Genomic DNA, 18,795 nt, shown 5'->3' with positions numbered 1-18,795 from the left:
ACATACACAACTTAAAAGGCAAGAGCAAAATAGCAATCAATGATATTCTGAGCCACAGCAATCGCATCTTTAGCCTTCCACTGTTGGTGCCACAGATTTACAAGTCCCATTAATGCCTGGGGACCTGCATTTGATAGTGAGGTCTTGCCACTTAACTGTCCAAATGACAGGAACCACACCCAGGACTTCAATACACAGAATAATGAGTACACTTTGGAAATTCTGGCCCTTAGCATGTTAAGAGCACCGTTAATCATCACAAATATCACTCTAATTATCAAAAGAAAGAGTACTTTACCCTCTTGATTTCTTCTGCTGGAACCCCCCGTAAGCGTGCATATAAATACAGGTGTTCTCGTCCTGTGAGCAGGTCATCAATGGCATCAAACTGAGGGCAGTATCCCATGTTTTGATGGACATCAGAAATGTGGGTCAGTATACTAGAGAAACAAAGAAAAGAGTTGTAGTTCTCTAATACTAGCTCTAAGAGAAGAATACTTTGAATAAAATCCTTATTTTCTGGGGCAACAACTCTTGTAAGAGAAGAATTAATTCTTCCTGATAAACATGCTATGAAAATATCTGTCTGTTCATAAGAGCAAGGAGTATATTATTTTAAGTCAGTTCAGTCCTGGTTAAGAGTGTAAGCCCGTTTTCCCTCACCCATTTTCTTGTTAAAATTTTCTTGTTGTTATAGACAAACTTAACGAGAAGTTCTTTAACAGCCACTCAAGTTTATTATTTTTTGAAAACAGTGTTTATATATAGAAAAAAAAGAAGCAGTAATTTCAGCTCAGAATATGGTCACTAGCAACAGACAGGCAGGACACAAGGCTAACACTTCAATGGTAGTAGGAAAAGTACAAAATCACAGAATGGGTGTGGTTGGAAGGGGGCTCTGGAGGTTATCTTGTCCACTGACCCTGCCTGGGCAGAGTCACCTAGAACAGGCTGAGCAGGACCGTGTCCTGGCAACAAAAGAGTTATTGTTCAAACCACATCAATGGACAAAGAATCAAATCCCAACTACACCTAACAAGCCAAGGCACACAGCCTGGAAGTAAACCAACATAAGTGCATACCAGATCACACTGTAATAACTTATGACATTATGCCAGCACTGTGTAAACAAAAATGTTAGAAACAGCCAGAGAAAAGCCCCAAAGCTCAGATCAAAGTACCCTGTTGGATGGGTTATCTTATGTTTGGGAGCTGTTGTCACTAGATATGATTGCCTTGTCCCACTGTTAGCATTACTACAACTCACCCACAGATTTTACAAGTGTTAAAGGAATCAAATGCAATTATGTGTTACCTGTGATCTCAGCGCCATAGAACTGCTGGATCATTGAGAGTGTGATCTGAACAGTTCTATGCTGGAAATTGGACTGCCACAGGGTTTTTTAAGGTACTTACCTATTGCCAGCCACTACAGCATCTCCAGATGTCACATCAGTATCTCCAGTCAGCATTTTGAATGTTGTTGTTTTGCCAGCACCGTTCACTCCCAAAAGGCCAAAGCACTAAATTGCAAAATTTATCATATTCTTTAACATTTCCAACTTGCAAATCAGTGGGGGCATAAAATCTGAACTGATCCATGGAATGTAATCCAGTGTTATTGAACAACCTACCTCTCCGGGACGGATGCCAACACAGAGTCTGTCCACTGCAGGCTTACGTCGACCTGCATAAATCTATATTGACGGGGGGAGGAAAAAGAGGAAAGTTCCTATTTCAACACATCTACAGAAATGAAAATCATCTGAATTTTTAGTTTAGTTTAATGCTATTGGGATGAGGCAACTTTAGAACTGAGACAGGAGTAAATTTTTTTTTTTTTTCATTCTTCTCAAAATATTACCTTGGTCAATTCTTGTAATTGTAAGATATCTGTGTTGTTTCCTCCATTCATAATTCTTTTTCTTTCTTCTGCAACATCCTCATCTTCATTAATGATAGGTGACATGGCAGTCTCAGCAAACCTAGACAAACCCAAAATACTGGGTTGCTCTGTGTTCAGTTAGAATAACAGTGTAAAACAGTGGCTAATCTGCTGCCAAAAATGTGACTGGTGGAAGCAGTGGGGTTGAAGCTTCACAATTGGCTGGAGTACTCCTGTGTTGGGAGAAGCCCTGACCTTTAAAATTAATCTCTAGATACTAAAAAGGGAGGAAATGGCTTGCTCAAAAGAACATGCCTTGTCAGTCACTGATATGAGAATAATCTGCCCCTTAGCCACAGCCTTCACTATTTGGCTACTCTTAGTGATGGTCCTTACAAGTAGAAGTTTTGAGTAGATCTCCCTGTAAGACAGACTTTTTATAATTGCACCAATTAGTACTCTTGTTGGCATTCTTGAACAGAAGTGAATGACCCACTCGCAGCTGGTAGGTAGTTCTTTTCATCAAGGGAGAGGCACATTTGTAAAACAGAGAGGGGAAGTTCACATATTGTCCAGGATACAGCTGTCCTGTGACAGAATTGCTGTCTTGGGATACCAGGCTAGTAGCTCATAGTACTAGCTAGTACCTAGCCTGACTGAGGACACTACAAACTTTCCAGGTAATTTTATAATCTCACTATTACAGTGTCTTAAACAAAAAAAACCCACCAAACATTAAAATCTGAATTCAAGAAAACTAATTTCTTTAATAAAATATTCTTAAATCCTAAGAAATGCAGATTTGTAAATGCTTTCTTGGATCAGGATATCAGTAAATTAAGATAAGATTGGATAAGTTAATAGAGAACAGAAAACCCCACATATTTAGAGAAAAATTAAGAACAAAAAGAATAAAAAAGTGGCATAGAGAATAACAATGATAGTAATCCTTTTAATAAGGAACATTAATAGAACTTTTAGACATACCATCTTGTGGAGAACAAACAGCGGTGCATAAAGAGATTCAGAAAGAAGAACACAACTCCTTGAAGAGCCATGGCAACCAGGTTCTTTCCAACAAAGTCCCACTGAAAGGGATCAGAAACATGCTCCTCACCTTTGGAGAAAAAGCATCAGAAAGGAATGTGAAATACTGCTGAAAAACCCCACTACTCCTCAGAACAAAAAGCATAATCATAATGAATTACTGTACTTTTGCTCATGATCAGGAACTAGTTTTGATTTTCCAGTCTTATAAAAAGTCTTAACAAAATGCCTTCCAAGTTCAGCTGCTGCATGGGAGTAAAATTAATCTCTCTTGAATACACACTAATTTGGATATCATTACACAAAACTTGCATGGATTACGGAAAAGACACATTTGCTGAATTAAAACATGAGTTCTGTTGTATGACTATTCTTTTAGTAAGTTGTCTGATATCAAAGACAACTATATCCCAAGAGAATGCCTTTGAAGAACAACAGTCACTTTAAACAGTAGCTGAGGTATTCAAATGAAATGAAAAAATAAATCCTCCTATAGTGACTTAGGGTGTTCCAAACACAGGACAAAAAGACACCAGAGTCTGCCACTGAAAAAATGGGTTCATTTCCAATGCAGACTACTGGTTGGGCTGCAGAGCTCTGGCAGTACTATCAGAAGCTGTGATTCCTTCAGAGAAGGTGAACTTTGATACTTCTCATCCATCTGATGATGGAAAAGGTGAAAAATCTACTACTTTTCTGAGTTAATCCTTCCAAACAGCTCATCCAAGGTCAGGACATGTGACACTGCCATAACTTGTTTCTTATTGGCTTTACTTACCAAACCTCGCATATACTTCAGTCACAGCTTGGCTCATGGCCAAGTCGATGAGTCCACGGCCCAAACAAAAATGTGGGAGGACAAGCAGTACATTTTTCAATGTTCTATTAAACTTCAGCAAAGACTGTAAGAAACAGAAACAATATAAGCTGTTTAAACCAGACCTGTTTAAGAAAACATAGCAATATAAGTGAAAAGTTCTTTGTCATGTCAGAGAAACTGGATGTTCTGTTTTCTTAAAAGAGAGAAAACAGAGTATTTTAAATAATAAATTCAACTAATATCTCTAATATTTGCCTGTGATGGTATTTGGTGACTGATCTGTCCCAGTCCTTAACTCATGAAGCCTTCATTATATTTCTCTCCCCTGTCCAGCTGTGGAGAGGAGTGAGACAGAGGCTTTGGCGGTGCCTGGCATCCAGCAAAATTACAAAACATTACTTACCGGATTATTTTCAAATAATTCCAGGATGAATGTAATGGCACTGCTGTTGATTCCCACAAAGAGATTAATACAAGACAATGCAACATAAGCAGTGCTGGGGATACTGAAGAAAGAAGAAGCAGGGTACATCATGGGAATTACTGCCCATCTGCATGAAAGAAACAGAAAAAAACTATGATAAATTCTCAGTATTCTCATGTCAGTTGGCCTAAATAAAACACAAAGTTAAGTTTTCTTCCGATCCCAAGTATAACAAAATGGTGTAACCAACCACTAACCCACCACATTATTTTCTCCCTGGTTACTACATAAAATTTTTTTCTGCTTAGTCGTTTTTTGCTATTAAAATGCAGGGCATAAGACGCTGCTAAAATTGAGGAAACTTAATTCTAGCAAGGTTGCTGTCACCCCAGGTATCTTTCACATTTCAGTGAATTGTACACCAAGAAGAAGAAACAAAGAACTGTTGAATGCTGAAAGATACTTTAGTATTGACTGTGAATGCAGCTAATGAACAACCACTAATTCCTACACAATGTACAAGGAAGAAATCAGCAAAATGAACAAATATATTTTCCTGTACGGGTCACATTTGATGTTTAAAAATGCAAGGCAGTGACAAAAGAATCTCTTTTGCAGCATGTAGCTGGACAGAGTATGTAAATATCCCACAGAAGAATCTAGTTTTAACCTGTTTTAGATCCACCCAGTTCTATTTAGATCCATCCAGTTCTATTCTTCAAACCTGGGTTCCACTAAGTACCGAGCTCAGCAACATGAAATCATTTCCATATGAAATACAGGGCCCACCTGCAGCAATAGCCTTGAACACTCACCCATAGAGGAGCAGCAAGGCAACGAGCACAGGAAGATTGGTCGGGGAGGTGTATGCTTTCTTCTTGAATCCAGCAAATATAGCCACAACCATCCCAGCACTCAGTGCATAATTCACCTGCCACAGCACAGGGGAAAGAGCAATGTGTAAGACCTGAGAAGGGCTGCAAACATATCCAGATCCTACACATCATTCCAAAAGGATTTTATATTGAGGAACATCAGAATTTGAGTTAGACTAGTCACACTGAATTTTTTGATCAACAGGTCCCTGGAAATGTGGGATCTTAGTACTAAACGTTTTTCTAAGACATCTTTTATCACACTGATCATCAAAAATATAACATATATTGTTGTTTCTTAGATTATGATTTGTGAATCCATTACTTCATAGTCTGGCTGCCAGGCTTCCCAAAAAGGTGGCCATGCAAGGGAAGTACCGTTTCTGGTGATGCAAACAGAAGCAGTGCAGGATAGAAGAGCTAGTCACTTGAGCCACATTCCTGTGAAGAGGCTAAAGTGAGTATGCTTGGCCAATGCCCTTTCTCTGTTCAGTATTAGCAGCACTACTCTATTGCAATGCATGGAATTCCCCATGCAGAATGGAAGGCAGCATGTGCCTAAACTGCTAACACCACTTCATGCCTTTGCATCATGCTATCAAGGGCAACGGCCAAGCAGAATTCCTGTCAAGGAAGCTGCTGTGAACAGCAGGGAACAAGAACTCTGGGACCTGCTTCTTTCCTTCATTTACTAAAATAATGCTTTGCTTTATCTTCTCCTGAGAGAACACCTTCCAAATCCTAAAGAGTTTTGGGCTTTTCAAATATTGATTTTCTTTTTAATTTTTCAATTCCATGTTCATGCCTTTCTTACTGCATTATTCCTTGGCCACTTTCTTGGTTGCAAAGGCATGGCCAGAGAACCAGCCCTTGTTGTGCCTCAGCCAGCCAAAGAATTTTCTCTTTTATGACAAAGTGGCTGGAGGGAAGCTGAGCCCTGTCTAAGCAAGTCTGCACCTATGGTATAAATCTTTTTGGAATAACCCCGTGACCATGATACAGTGACCTAAATGAATATGTCATTTTAGACACCCTAGAGTATTTTGTCAGGCCTATTGATACTATTCCAGCAGGCTGTTAATCTTCCCCACTTAGGTTTCTTGAATATCGTGAAATATGTTTTGGGTCTTCTAGAGGACAGGAGTGACTAGCACCAGGCAATGAGGCTTCTCCCTGCTGTAGTAAGTTGTACTTCATTATATGTATTCAATTGTAAGGGCTAGAAATCTTAAGACTATAAAAGAGACAGCTTCATTAGTTGACTGAGTTGTGCACCTGAATTAATTTCTACATCTGTAATTAGTTCAGAGGCCAGATCCTTAGCATGGTCTCTGAGAAACACTTCAGAGAAATGGATGCTTTGCAATGCTTAGAATCAATCACCTTCACCTGTGTCACTGATTTGCCCTCAGCTCATGCACACCCAGGATAATCAGAGGCTGTCAGTCAGACCAGCAGTTACTTACTATGTCCCACATGAAGTTAGTTAGCCAATAGGTAACAGGGCTCACACCACTGACAAACTGGAGATGTTTGGCTTTTGTTACACGTTCTTGGATGAGGTATAAAACAAAACTGGCTGGTATAAAGGACATGGCAAAAATCACACAGATGGCAACAACAGCATCCACTGAAGTGGTCAGTCTACAATAGAGTACAAGAAGGGAGTGTGAGGAAGGAAATGGATACAATGCAACACTATATTAGCATCTCGGGACTCTGGAGGGTGCTTTAAGATCTAGCAGTAGCAAGGCTCTTTTTAAAGTAGAAGACTTCTCCAGTTTCAAAATGCGCTAGTGTATTTTTCCAAGATGTTTTGAGGACTGTAGTTAACAAATATGACACCATTCCCAGATCTTTTACTTCTTTATGTATCTCAGTTTGACAGCCTTTCTTGTGGGGACATCTCAAACTAGACATTTAGGCACAATAGCAAAACTGCTGTGGAAGCAGGGAAAAAAAAAAACTTTAAAAGGCAAGTTGGAGACAGTGAGATGAAGCACAGATTTTGCCTCTGTGTTATATGCAAAGTTTTCAGTTTCATTGAATTATAAACTTAATAGGAGAGTGAAAAATGTTGTCTTTTTAGGGATGTCTTTTTGAAGAAATTATGACTTTCAGATTCAGAAATACACCAACACTACTACATGCCATTGAAAAATCTACCTGCATGCTGTCCTTGGCACCAAGAGAGTGGGTTGTCAACTACTTGACCTGTTTTCAATTACGGACAAGTTTTCATTCCATTTTTTATTACATGTTTTATTTCAGAAGTAAATGTATTGGATTTGGAGCATGAACAAAAATTCAGAAGCTTCGTGCTTGGGAATCAACAGAAACATGCAATAATGTATATCCAGTGGTCATAGCTCCTATGTGGGATGGGAATGAAATCTTGTGAATATAACAAGACATGAATAGATTCTTGTTTAGAATAAAATTTCAGGGAAGGGCCTCCACATTCTATTGAACTTTCTCCTCTGAGTGTGAGCATGCTGGAAGTTGTAAGTTGCCAGGAGAGGGTGGGGTAAAAGCCAGAAGCAGAGCACAAGCAGACTTACACAGTGACTTCAGACAGTTGCTCCTTGGTGAGGTTCAGAGGATGGTTTATAGCAGTGATCCCATGTTCCTCAGGGTCTTGGCCAGTCCTTAGATTAGCTCTGAGGATTGCATTATTTGCTACATTGAGGAAACTAACCATAGCATGCCAGCCTTTGTTGTTAAACCACACCTAAAAGAGTCAGAAATCACAGATTAAATTGTCAGTTATTGTCTTCACTGAGCTACAGTAGAAAATTTGGCTGCCTTTTGTCTACTTTGGTGGGCATTGTCAGCAGGGGTGAATCCAGCACCAGGAATACATAGTTCCTAGGCACAGTCCTGCAGCAGGAGCTCACATATTATGCTTTTAAAAGCATTGGACAACTACTGTCAGGGGATTTTATAAAAGCACATTTTAAGATTTAGTGTACTACTCAAAGTATTTGGGACAGCAAGCAGTACTAATAGCATGGTTTTAAAAAATCTCATATATGAAATATTATGAATAAGAATTACCTACAGTATGGGATATAGCGTTACTACCAAGTTATTTCTAAAGTCTAGCTTTTTAACTCTTCTTGCATCTGGGCATACCACCAGCAATATTCTCATAATTTGAAGTCTGTGTCAAGAAAGACTGTGAGTTAGCAGAATAATTCCAGCAAATACCTTAATATTATCTTCAGTTTCCATGTATTTAAGGAAATTAGGGATTTCTTTAGCAGCAGCCAGTGAAGTTTGTCCCTAAAACAAAATGAAAAAGCTAAATGCTGCAGTAACCAGGCTTTAATAAGGGGACAAAAATCAACCAAACAAAATAAAAAATCTTGCTTACTCCTGTCACATTCATCATTCGGCCAAGATCACATAAAAAATTGACAATTTGATCTCCAGAAACATGAAGGACTGGAAGCCTTCCTCCTATAGAGATTCCTCCATATCTAGTGAAGAGAAAAATATAATCAGTAATTCATACTACACACCCATAACTGTACAGTAATGGGAAAAAATCCCCACTTAAAAAAAAAAAACCAAACAAACCCCACTTAATGCAAGTTTAATTTCTATACAACTAATATTTAATGTATAACAATTTCTAGTCTTTTTCTAACAAGTTGTACTAGGTCTTTTTAGGGCTTACAAATAATAGAAGTTCTATAAGTTTCTGAGAGATTTATGCCAGGATCCTAAAAAAATTATTTAGAAAGAAGATTTGGAGAAAACAGACCAGTGATTTCTACAGAACCAAATCTTTAAATCAAGATAATTGCGATATAATGGTTTAGACAGCATGGAGGACTAAGGACAGCACAGACCTCAGCTGAAATTTCAGATGCTCTGAGAGGAGAAGGTATTGACCAATGTCAGTACCAGCCAGTGCATAATGACAAATACTACTGCACAAGGTGAACTGAAGTCTAATCCCATAGAAAGCAATGCTTGCACATGAAGCAGATATTCTGTGAAGAAAGACAGCCATCCAGCTGCTATCCTTGAAGTGAAATCCTACCACTGGTAAAAAATGAAATAACTATGTACTTCAGGCTAACCAGTTTCTTTCAAAGCTTAGTAACTGCAGAGTAGACATCACACACCAGGGTTAGCTGCTGTCTCTACCTAAAGAAGAGAACTAGTGGAATCTGGTTTATACCTTCTGCTCATGTACACAGCAGACATGAGGAATTGTGGTTGTTACTTCTGTATTTGACAGGTTGGTGTCTAGGTTTCATCCCACTCAGGTCCTTTTTTTTTGAGGGTTTATATTTTTTCTGTGGCACTGAAAGAGCTGTGTCACAGCAGTAGTACAATATACTGTACTACTGTGTTGAACCTTTTCACCACACGGTGCCCATTGGTTTGACTCCTGTAGGTAATAAAGCTCTGATAGCTCCATTGTGAGCCTCTTGCCTTCATCTCCTGCAGGGAGTTCAAACAAATATAACCCCTTTTATAAGACCCTTCCTAATCCCCAGCCTATTTCCCACTGAAGCCATGTCTTTGTTCTACAATTTCTGCCACAATTCCCCTTGTCCATTTGCAGAAACATTGTGAGGCTCCCTGGTTAAACAGAAATACATTGTTCCTTTATTTACTACCTTAATTTCTGAATTGTTTTCTTACCTCTGCTCATTGACCCAGTATTTACTCTTCAAGCTGAAACAGACAAAGAGAATCCCCTCTAAATGCACAGAACCAAAATCAGTGATATGTTAGGCTTAAGTAAAAACTAAAGTTGAATTCCTGTACTTTGCAGACCTCCAATCTGCTGGTTATTACTTTTGAGTTGTGGAGTTGGCAGGACTTTTGGTATTCCTTGCAGTGTGTTTTTGGCTATTTGTTTTCTGACATGATTCATCTCCAACTCATACACAGATAAGCAACATTCCTAAAGTGACACATACTGGGCTATTCTAATCCATAATTAATTGACTTTAAAAGATGTATCTAAAGCAATTATGACACATACTAAGGGGAATTAGTCAAAGGCAGTCAGCATATACCTACTATAAAGGGATTTTTAAGAACTCTGCTGGGAACTGAAAAAGTAGCAAGGCCTGAATCAGAGATAATAGGCCATGGGCACTGCACAGCTAATTACCACACAGGCCAGCTGAGGAGCTATCAGTAGGATGGATGTATCCCTGTTACACTGTCCTTTGGCTGCTCTTTAGCACTTCTGGGGAGCAAGTGATAATTAACTCAGGCAGATAGTCACATTAGTGCGGCTACAGTTCTTCAGGGAGACAAAGTAATATCTCTGCAAGGCAGCTCACCAGAGCTGTGCAGGGGCACCATTTTCATCACCATTAACACAGCATTCCATCAGCACCAACACTTAGCTCTGCCTATAAAGGAGTACCTGATTATACAAATAGTTATAATTGAAAATATTTAACTCCCCTAAAATCAGCCTCTTCTAGTCCTCTATCAGAAATATTGACATGGTGCTCAAATCTACATAATACTGTAGCAAATCAGGTGTTATGTCATTATTAAATAAGGATTTCATCACCAGGTACAAAATACCACATGTGAAAAAGAAATAGAGATTCATCCCTACCTTCCTTTTATCAAAGTGGGATATGTTTTCACCAGAAAATCTGAAATATTTCTGTGGGTCATATCTTGAAGAATTTCTGTGCTGCGTTGCACTCTCTGGCAAGAAACAGAAACCTAATCAATCACAAAAAAGTTCAGAGTGTCTTAAGTGTTAAGCTATTAAGTGTTTTCCAGGAAAAGAGAAAAAGGAGTTTTGCTTCAGAGAACATGCTCAGGTTCATAGTATCACTGACAGAGAGTGGGTCAATCACTTGAGGGTCATTTCTTGCCTAAACATCCTTACTTTACTAAGACCTTAGAAGAAATCAATAAGTTTGTGATGCATGCAACACAAAACAGTTGCATGTCACTCTGAAACAGGTCTTTGCAATGAAGGTCAGAGCTGCTCAAGGCTTTTTCTTCAATCTGAAAGTAGGAAACTTGAAATCAACTGAGGCTCCACTCAAAAAAACTCAACCAAACAAAAAAAAAGGGTTGTTTCCTATGATTTAGCAACTTTAGGTAAAAATTAATACAAAAAATTCACCTTCACTAGCACATTAGATAGTTTGAAGGATATTTTTGTTTTGAAGTATGAAAATGATGCCACATGACAGCTTTGTTGAGTATTTTAAAAGGATTGCTGTGAAATGCAAGACCTCACACTCCTGAGTTTATCCCAAGGTAGAATATATTTTAAGAGGTTCCTGGGCAGCTTCAGATGTCAAAGCTTGCAACCTAAAATCATCTGATAATGACCCAGAAAGTAAGTCTAAGGAACTTTCCAGAAGTTCCTGCATTTGTCCAGAGACAGTATGACACAGAAGACACATTAGAGACATCCAGCTGATTCTAGACAAGAAGACAGGTAACATCCACATAATGCCTTCATTAATTGACTTATCTATGCTTGAACATAATTCTGTTGACAATTATTTACACACTGTAGCTTTCCTGGAGACTCAAGGGAACTGTTTCTTTCTGACAAGTTATACAAAACTATCATATCCTGTAAAATTATCAGGATAATATTATAATAAACATTTTGTTTAGAGGACTAGAATCCCCACAAACAAATAAAAAATTGCATCTTGGAATTGAAGTTTTAGACTAAAGATCTCTGAAATACATTAGCATGCAATCAGCAAAATTCAACTTTGTCTGTTGGACAGGGATTACTAAGAAATCAGAAATAATTGGGATGCTGTAAGGTATATAACCGCTATCTATTTTTTTTCTTCGTAAATGGGAATTCTACAGATATTCAAAACAGCTTTGTTTTGTGAACAGTGATAGAGAAATCAAAGCAAGCTGAATGAGTGTTTTCAAGAAGCTGTGTCATGGAAAGTGGTATAGTCACCATCCCCAGAGTGTTCAAAAATGTTGAGATGTGGCACACGTGGATGGAGTTCAGTGGTGAAGATGGCAGTGCTGGGTTAACAGCTGGACTCGATCTTAGAGGTGTTTTTTAACATAATGATTCTCTGATTCTATGAAAATTAGAAATATTTTAGTCATTTTGCTAGTGTGTTAAACCTGGCAAACAGGAATATTAAAGATGAACAGTGTGCAAGGTGTGACATTAAATTAGAAAGCTGCGACTCTGAGAGTCGCTGCAATTCTGTTTAACTTCTTAGAAAAACATTTATTAAATGCAAACACTGACAGGCTGTAATTTTCCTTTGCTCTTCAAAAGAGCAAGCACATTTTATAAAGGGCACTACTAAGATCATTCACTGATAGGAGAGGAGGGAATGTAGCTCTGTTTTCCTCCATACAATATCACTGGTTATTAAATTACTCATCTTCATGCACATGGATACAAATATTCATTTTGCTAGCTTAAAACATTTCTGATAGAAATGGAACTGAAAGACATGTAAAAATAATACTTTGGGGTCCACTGAATATTAATTTTCCTATTTTAATGAGAGGACTGCACTCCACTTTTTAAAAATTGTGACTTTTTTTCTTTCTTTTCTTTCCTCTTTCTCCCTCCTGCCCTTCCCTCTTTTAAAGAAAGGCAACCTTCTAAATAGAATTATTATTTGGGGCAAAAGAAAAATTCTGGGACAAATTGTTCAAATTTTTGTGATTTTCTTCTACATGAAAAGTTCGATTTTTCTACATGAAAAGTTTGCAACTTGGATGAAAACATAATCAACATTAATTTAAATGGTCAAGCTTTTCCTATACCTCTGAAACTGAATTCCAAATTCCAGCAAGTCTTGCTCTCTTGAAAAACAATGTACTCGACTCCTTCCATGTGTATTAGCATGGGAAGGTACTTCGACACTGATCCCTTTTCCAGCACTTGCCATGAAACTTTTCTACAAAGATTTATGGCACAAGGACACAACCTGTGGTGGTGGGAGGCCTCCTGCACCTGCAGGGCATTCTGGCAGCATAGTGAGTTTCTTGTGAGTGCTGCACTTGCAGGAAGGTGATGGATTTTCGGGGCTCCACTCTTGGCTCAGCAGGAGGCGGCTTAGGTTAGGATGGACAGCAGGCGTGTTCCAGGCAGTTGGCATGTTATTGCACGGGTAGTTCCTGTGGAGAGATATAGAGATTCAAGATGTGCAGAGATAACAGTCCACAAGAACTCACAAATCCACAAAATCACAGTGCCCTAAGCAGATATTCCCCTCTTAGCCCTCATCCTGTGAATTTTGAATAAGAACAAAATTTTAGATTATTTGGTACACATGAATAAATATAATCTCCCCCCACATCTCTGCCAAGTTTACTGCCTTCAGCTTGCAGATAGGACACTGAAGGAACAAGGGGATTGTGTTTGATCCCTTAGTACTGGAAACCTGCAGTGGACATATCTTTGTGAAGAAACTATCATTTTCCTTTTTCATGCAGTATCTTTTCTTTTTTTAAAGTTTCCTCTTTGTTTCTGCTATACCAGGGAGAGTAGGGGAACGGGAGAAGAGAGGACAACCAGGAGGATCAAATTGCTGGATATCATGGCTGGGAAAGAGTCAGGAGAAAGGGAACAAATGTCAAAGCGTAGCAAGCCAGCAACAAACGGCTCCAAAGCAGGACTCACAGAGCAAGCAGGTTGGACAACAAAAGCTGGAGCTCTACTAATGTTGCCCTCACTTCAGAATGAGAACAGTTTCAAATCATAGACACTCTCCTATTGCCACTTCACAATCCTGGTGATTGCTGAAGTTATTGCTTCCAAACACACCAATGGGAACCACACACACACGAAACACACACACACCAAACGCACCAGGGAAGAACCTGAAGGGACTCAGATATGGAAAGTGCCAGGGAAGCTGTAAAGATCTAGGCCTGAGGTTACTGACGCACTAACATAAATTTCAAGGTTGCTTAACTCTCAATACCAAGCTGCATGAGCTGGTTTCTAGTCAGTCACATTGAGCACTGTGAATCATTCCTAATCCAATGGCAGTGTTATCTTGCTGTTTGTTGCTTTTGACCCAATATTAGATATAGCAAACAACACATCTGAAGCATTGGCTCTTGTGAAGAGTCAAGCAAATTCATTCTTGTTTCACTACTCAAGTTCCACTAGCTGTATCCTGCTAGGATTTCATTCAAGAGAAATTAGCTAGCAACTTACGAAAGAGGCTGAGTCTTCATACAGCGAATTCCAAATCCTGGTTTATTCAAGAAAGCATGAGTAAGGGAGACCATCTGCTCATTGCCAGGACGTTCATTGCTAAGGGAATAAGATAGGACTTACTTTATAAAATATTTTTTCAAACTATTGTACTGTAATACACATAGCAACTAGAGGAGGACAACCATATCGCAGTACCAACTGCCCCCCTTCAAATGCTGATAATTCAATTGTTTCATTTATTTATTTAAAAACCCAGAACATTCTGAGATGGTTGACAGGCTATGGTTCTTTTCTCCTAATACTAAAGCTAACTTCTGACAAAGTCCAACAGCAGCATTCTTCAAAAAAGGCTTAAATCCTCACTGCTATTCTCTCAGTGCTGTCACAGTCAGTAAGCAGAAGATGAGAAACATATCCTGCATTTTCATTTGCGGAGGCCTGGATCTTCTGTTAGATAGGATATGTAACTTTATAAGTGTTGAGGTCCTGAAATCAGGTAGGAAGAGGAGAATACTGAAATTAGAAAGATATTTGAAAGACTATTTGTTAGATGTACTAGCAGTTGTATTCTCCAGGCACACCAATTTCAAGCTCTTTTAAATCTGTTAATTCCAGTGAAGTGAATCTTTTCTTACATCACACAGAATGAGAAAAAAGCAGTGAGACAGGGCCCAATGATGTTACACTCTAGAGAGAAAAAGGTGTATGTGTGACAAATGTACTTTAAGTGTTCCTCTTACCTGAAGAAAGTAAACTGCTGTCCATAGATCCACGGGTGTAATGTTAAGGCAGGATATTCTCCAAATGGAGGAATAATGGCTGTAAGTACTAGAGACAGCAACACAAAACTAGCAGGGAGAACAACCTGCAGGGAACACAAAAACTTTAGGTTAGATTATTGTAGAAACACTGTAGAGTGACTCTGTACACGTCCCATAATATGTGTAAACAAAGGCAGGAAGCAGGAGCACTCAGATCCAATCTGGTTTAACTTCTGAACATCAACAATTTAATCTCCAGCATTTTGGCTTAAAATTCTGATTGTCATAGAACTACATTAGGTTAAAAATAAAACACTGGGCTAGTAGTGATAGAATCATGAATTGGGTGCAGTTGGTAGACTCCAGGCAGAAAGAAATAAAAGAAGAGGCAAAAGAGTTGGAGTCAAAATTGCACTGTTACCCATTTGCAGCACCTCTACTGCTTTCCATAGGGCCATCATTGCTGCAAAGACAGTGCTGAGAATGTTGTGGGAAAGAACCTAGAACAGCACAAGTCAGTCAATACCTGTGCTAGGAAGTCCTTGTGGCTGCGGGAGGCGTGGTGGAAGCGTTTGATGAGCAGTGCTTTGATCTGCTGATGTACAAGCTGAAAGCCTTTATACTGTCGGGACCCCTTGCCTTCATTTTGATCTCCTGTTCTGCCTACTGGCATTCGAGAAGTGTCGCTCATTTTCAGGGCCGTTTGTTCAGCTGGTTTGTTCTCAGTAGGAGTTTTGCCAAGAGCAGAACCATTTTCTTGAGTATCTCCTAGGTTAATAGGAGAAGCATCGGAGAAGACACTTTATCTTCCATACATGAAGTAGCACAGACATTTTAATGAGGTCCAAATTTTACCAACCATATATATCCTATCTCCATATTGCTTTAATTACAACTGTTGCACTGTGGTTGTATTTAGTGACATCACATAGGTTAACTTTCCTCTTACTCAGCAGGATGAACAGTTTAATCATCTGTGTAGTTTATGGACTAATAGTCAGCAAAGTACTTTTTATACAGCTACTAAAACCATTGACATCTGGGTGCTTGACACTCCACTTTTATTTGCATAGTTAAGAACTTCATCCAATCTAAACAGAAGTCTTTCTGCTTAATCTTTATTTTAAAGGTATCATGTCGTGCCCTAAAACCACATATTTGCTGATGAAATTTATTTTGTCAAGAGCACATAAAAGACTGAAAGTTCTGAAACTCCTCTTTATAGAGTGTTCAGAATAAAAGCCAGTCCCAAGAACAGTTAATCAAACACAGATCTCTACCTGTTTTTTGCATTTCAGGGTCAGCTTCTGCTGTGACCTTTAAGAAAACCTGCCACAGAGAAATACATTTTCTGGTTAGGAAAAGAATAGCTACAGTAAACTGACCTTCAGAAAACAATACATTATCCTTCAATATAAAAGAAGAAAATTGGGATACCTTTTGAGTACTTCATATTATTATCAATAATCAGAGGTCTCTTATGAAATACCTCAGAAAATAAGTGAATGAACAAAGATACCAAAAAAAAAAAGGATGCATTTCAGGCTAATGGGTCAGGCTCCACAAGGCTACAATGAATTAAGGGTTGGATCCTTTCTCTAGGCTCTTCTCAAAGAGAGAAGAATGTGCCACAGCTTATGGGACTAGATTTTGAAGGACATTTTAGGAATAGGGAATTAAATGTTTAAGAACAGGAATAGTCTCAGTAACCATTTTGGGTGCTTATGGTGAGGTCAGCAGGTATTTTAATCTGTCTGTTACCTCTTCAAGTGGTGTGTCTGAAACTCCAAAACTGCTGAGTCCCAGGTCATCCAGTGTTTCTTCCAGCTCTCTGAAGAGACTGGCATAAGATCGTTGTTTAAAGTTTTTATTGGGCAAAAGATAAATGAGTTCCTGACCAATGCTTTCAATTAATTTAGCTTCTGGGATATGATGGTGGATTACTTCTGCTAGCTCATTTAGATCTCCTGTGAAAAGTGAAAAGAGTGTCCACAGAATGACTATTTAACCATATTAAGCATAATTTCAAAAGCTGTTGTTTGCACTAAAAAGGTACTGCTCTATTACATAACTCACAGATACCTCAGTTAATTCTACACTGGACTGGGCTATGTTGCTAATTATGCTTTGGAACTATGTAGAAGAAAACTATTTCAGGTTTGTTAATAAAGCACAACCAAATCTTCAGGAATATCTACTTAAATTGTTATCTTATGCAGAAAAGCCAAAATTACTTTTTCTTCTGAGAAAGTCTATATGCTTGCTGTATAATGCTTCAGTTTTCATTAAAAAATTACACTAAACTCAACACCATACTCATAAAGCACACAAACTTCCAGTTCATCATCTGTACCCGAGACCACATATACACAAAAAACGGTCAATGGTAAGCAAAACCACAAAGAACCCTTATTAAATTCACGTTACAACAGAATACAAATGTTAGACACAAGGACCAAAGAAGGGAGCCTTGGCAGCATTGATCTTTAAGACAGGATTGCAGCATAGCAGGAGACAGCTATGTGCTGGAATGCTGAACCATCCTGCTTCTTACCATCCAGTTCCAACTCTGGAGCTCCTTCTTCACCCCTGTGCACACAGCTGGAGCAGGAGCAGGAGCACTGAGATCCACAGCTACAAAATGACTAGCATGGACAAGCAAGAGATAAAAAGATTAAAGTGCTTCAGACACACTCAAAAGGATGTAAAGGCTGTCAATATTTGAACAGCTTGAGTCAATGAAAAATATGGTATATCCAGAGCATCTTGAACGTACTATACTGAAAATCATCTGAAGACTGGATTAAGCAATGCATAAATCCATCTGCACAAATCAACTTTGAACTGAATATAAGATACCTGGGGGAATGCAATCAGCAGGGGCCATGAGTGTTCAGATTGTGTTGCTACTAGGACTGGAAGCACTATGTCAACAGAAAGCACCCAGAACCCTACTTTTCAAGCTGTGAGAGGCTGGTTTAGCTACGGATAAATGTAGACTTTTCTGGTGTCTGAGCTGCTTACCAGAGTACTTGATATTTAAAATCAGTGTACTGTAAAAGCAAGAATCAGAAAGACCGCTATATGGACAAAGGCAACTTGAGAGCTGGAGTTGTTCAGCCTGGAGAAGGGAAGGCTCCAGGGAGACCTTAGAGACCCTCCAGCACCTAAAGAGGGCTACAAATGAACTGGATAGGGACTTCTTACAATCATGTAGCGACAGGACAAGGGGGAATGGCTTTAAACTGAAAAGGAGTAGATTTAGGTTAGATATAGGAGGAAATTCTATACTCTGAGGGCACTGGAACAGGTTGTCCAGAGATGCTGTGGATGCCTCGCCCTGGAAGTGTTCAAGGCCAGGCTGGGTGGGGTTTGAGCAACCTGGTCTAGTGGGAAGTGTCTCTGCCCACAGCATGGCTGCTGGAACTAGTTGATCCTTACGGTCCCTTCCAACCCAAACCGTGCTAATATGATATTCATAATTACATAAACATATGATTAACTGCAGTTTTGTACATAGTGTCAAGCAGCACTTAAGTGCTTTTTACCTTGGTGCAGTGCAAGTATTACTCAGATTACACATACTACACTCATACTTACTGTAGACCTTCCCATTTTTGTGGTTCTCATTTTGCGAACAAGGGTGAGATAAAAGCCAGAGCCAAAACAGTTCTTTAGGAATACAGGAGAGCCTGAGCAGAAGAGTTTCCCTTGGGATATGATGGCTACTCTGTCTCCAAGGATGTCTGCCTCATCCATATGATGGGTTGACAGGATAATAGTTCTGCCTAGAAGGAACAAG

At 39.0% G+C, this 18,795-nt stretch overlaps 1 protein-coding gene across 1 annotated transcript in view; it reads right to left on the bottom strand.

Moving 5' to 3' along the window:
- The window catches only part of ABCA4 (ATP binding cassette subfamily A member 4), a 59,621-nt gene that overhangs the window by 3,448 nt on the left and 37,378 nt on the right, over positions 1-18,795 (bottom strand). The window contains exons 23-44 of the mRNA XM_041483139.1: positions 18,594-18,781; positions 17,548-17,638; positions 16,755-16,960; positions 16,274-16,322; positions 15,520-15,761; positions 14,973-15,097; positions 14,230-14,328; positions 12,992-13,181; positions 10,654-10,748; positions 9,714-9,746; positions 8,428-8,533; positions 8,262-8,336; positions 7,613-7,782; positions 6,518-6,695; positions 4,992-5,107; positions 4,156-4,303; positions 3,711-3,834; positions 2,873-3,002; positions 1,865-1,985; positions 1,635-1,697; positions 1,417-1,523; positions 299-440 (exon numbers count right to left, since the gene is read on the bottom strand). Coding sequence (XP_041339073.1) covers positions 299-440; positions 1,417-1,523; positions 1,635-1,697; positions 1,865-1,985; positions 2,873-3,002; positions 3,711-3,834; positions 4,156-4,303; positions 4,992-5,107; positions 6,518-6,695; positions 7,613-7,782; positions 8,262-8,336; positions 8,428-8,533; positions 9,714-9,746; positions 10,654-10,748; positions 12,992-13,181; positions 14,230-14,328; positions 14,973-15,097; positions 15,520-15,761; positions 16,274-16,322; positions 16,755-16,960; positions 17,548-17,638; positions 18,594-18,781 — 2,798 coding nt within the window. The remainder of the gene's footprint in view (positions 1-298; positions 441-1,416; positions 1,524-1,634; positions 1,698-1,864; positions 1,986-2,872; positions 3,003-3,710; positions 3,835-4,155; positions 4,304-4,991; positions 5,108-6,517; positions 6,696-7,612; positions 7,783-8,261; positions 8,337-8,427; positions 8,534-9,713; positions 9,747-10,653; positions 10,749-12,991; positions 13,182-14,229; positions 14,329-14,972; positions 15,098-15,519; positions 15,762-16,273; positions 16,323-16,754; positions 16,961-17,547; positions 17,639-18,593; positions 18,782-18,795) is intronic.

The sequence above is a fragment of the Pyrgilauda ruficollis genome, unplaced genomic scaffold, assembly GCF_017590135.1.
Source record: "Pyrgilauda ruficollis isolate IOZ18807 unplaced genomic scaffold, ASM1759013v1 scaffold6, whole genome shotgun sequence".
NCBI lineage: Eukaryota > Metazoa > Chordata > Aves > Passeriformes > Passeridae > Pyrgilauda > Pyrgilauda ruficollis.
The sequence above is the reverse complement of the archived record's forward strand: the minus strand, read 5'-3'. Positions and strand labels throughout refer to the sequence as shown.